This window comes from Peromyscus californicus, unplaced genomic scaffold, assembly GCF_007827085.1.
Source record: "Peromyscus californicus insignis strain IS unplaced genomic scaffold, ASM782708v3 Scaffold_16__1_contigs__length_79575227, whole genome shotgun sequence".
Classification (NCBI taxonomy): domain Eukaryota; kingdom Metazoa; phylum Chordata; class Mammalia; order Rodentia; family Cricetidae; genus Peromyscus; species Peromyscus californicus.
In genome coordinates, this window is record NW_026294458.1 from 70,241,790 (window position 1) to 70,242,416 (window position 627).

The 627-nt window shown below is 44.8% G+C and overlaps 1 protein-coding gene across 1 annotated transcript; it reads left to right on the forward strand.

Moving 5' to 3' along the window:
• The first annotated feature begins 468 nt into the window (after positions 1–468).
• LOC128111600 (keratin-associated protein 20-2-like) lies at positions 469–627 on the forward strand. The gene has a single exon (XM_052739852.1). It carries the CDS (start codon positions 469–471, stop codon positions 625–627), a length of 159 nt encoding a protein of 52 aa, XP_052595812.1.

Consider the following 627-nt stretch of genomic DNA (forward strand, 5'->3'; position numbering starts at 1 on the left):
AAGTAAGAAAAGGGAGGGAGGAGGGAAGGGAGGAAGGAAAAACAGAAGGAAGTCAAAACCCTTCCTGTGGAATAATGGAAAGAAAAAAGTGTGTGAGGGACAACACTAGTTTACTGATTGTACTGTGAGAGAACCAGGTCATATGTCTTCAATAAACAAAATGTAGCGTAATACAGGAATAGACAGGCTCTTGAAAAAGGAGACAGGGTTTCATGCCAGACATCTCATTATTTGACCGTAGAACTGTGACACAGAAGCTCACTTATCCCAGTTATTCAGTCTATGTATCCAGCAAATCACAGAACTCGTGATGTTTTTGAAAGCACAGGGGAGAAATGTGTGACACTATAATGCCTGTGGCTTTTCCTACCAAACATCCAGGTGAATAAAAGGCCCTTGGCAGATGGTGACACCCACATTCAAGAAACCTCCCTGTTGTCCATAGCTGAACAGTCTATTCCTGACACCATGTGTTACTATGGTGGATACTATGGAGGCCTTGGCTATGGCTATGGTGGCCTATGCTATGGCTATGGCTGTGGCTATGGCTGTGGTTATGGTGGCTATGGTTATGGCTGTTGCCGCCCTCTGTGCTGTAGGAGGTACTGGTCTTATGGCTTCTACTGA

Excerpts from the sequence above, each read along its gene's own strand:
- LOC128111600 (XM_052739852.1), top strand. The coding sequence starts at position 469 with ATGTGTTACTATGGTGGATACTATGGAGGCCTTGGCTATGGCTATGGT.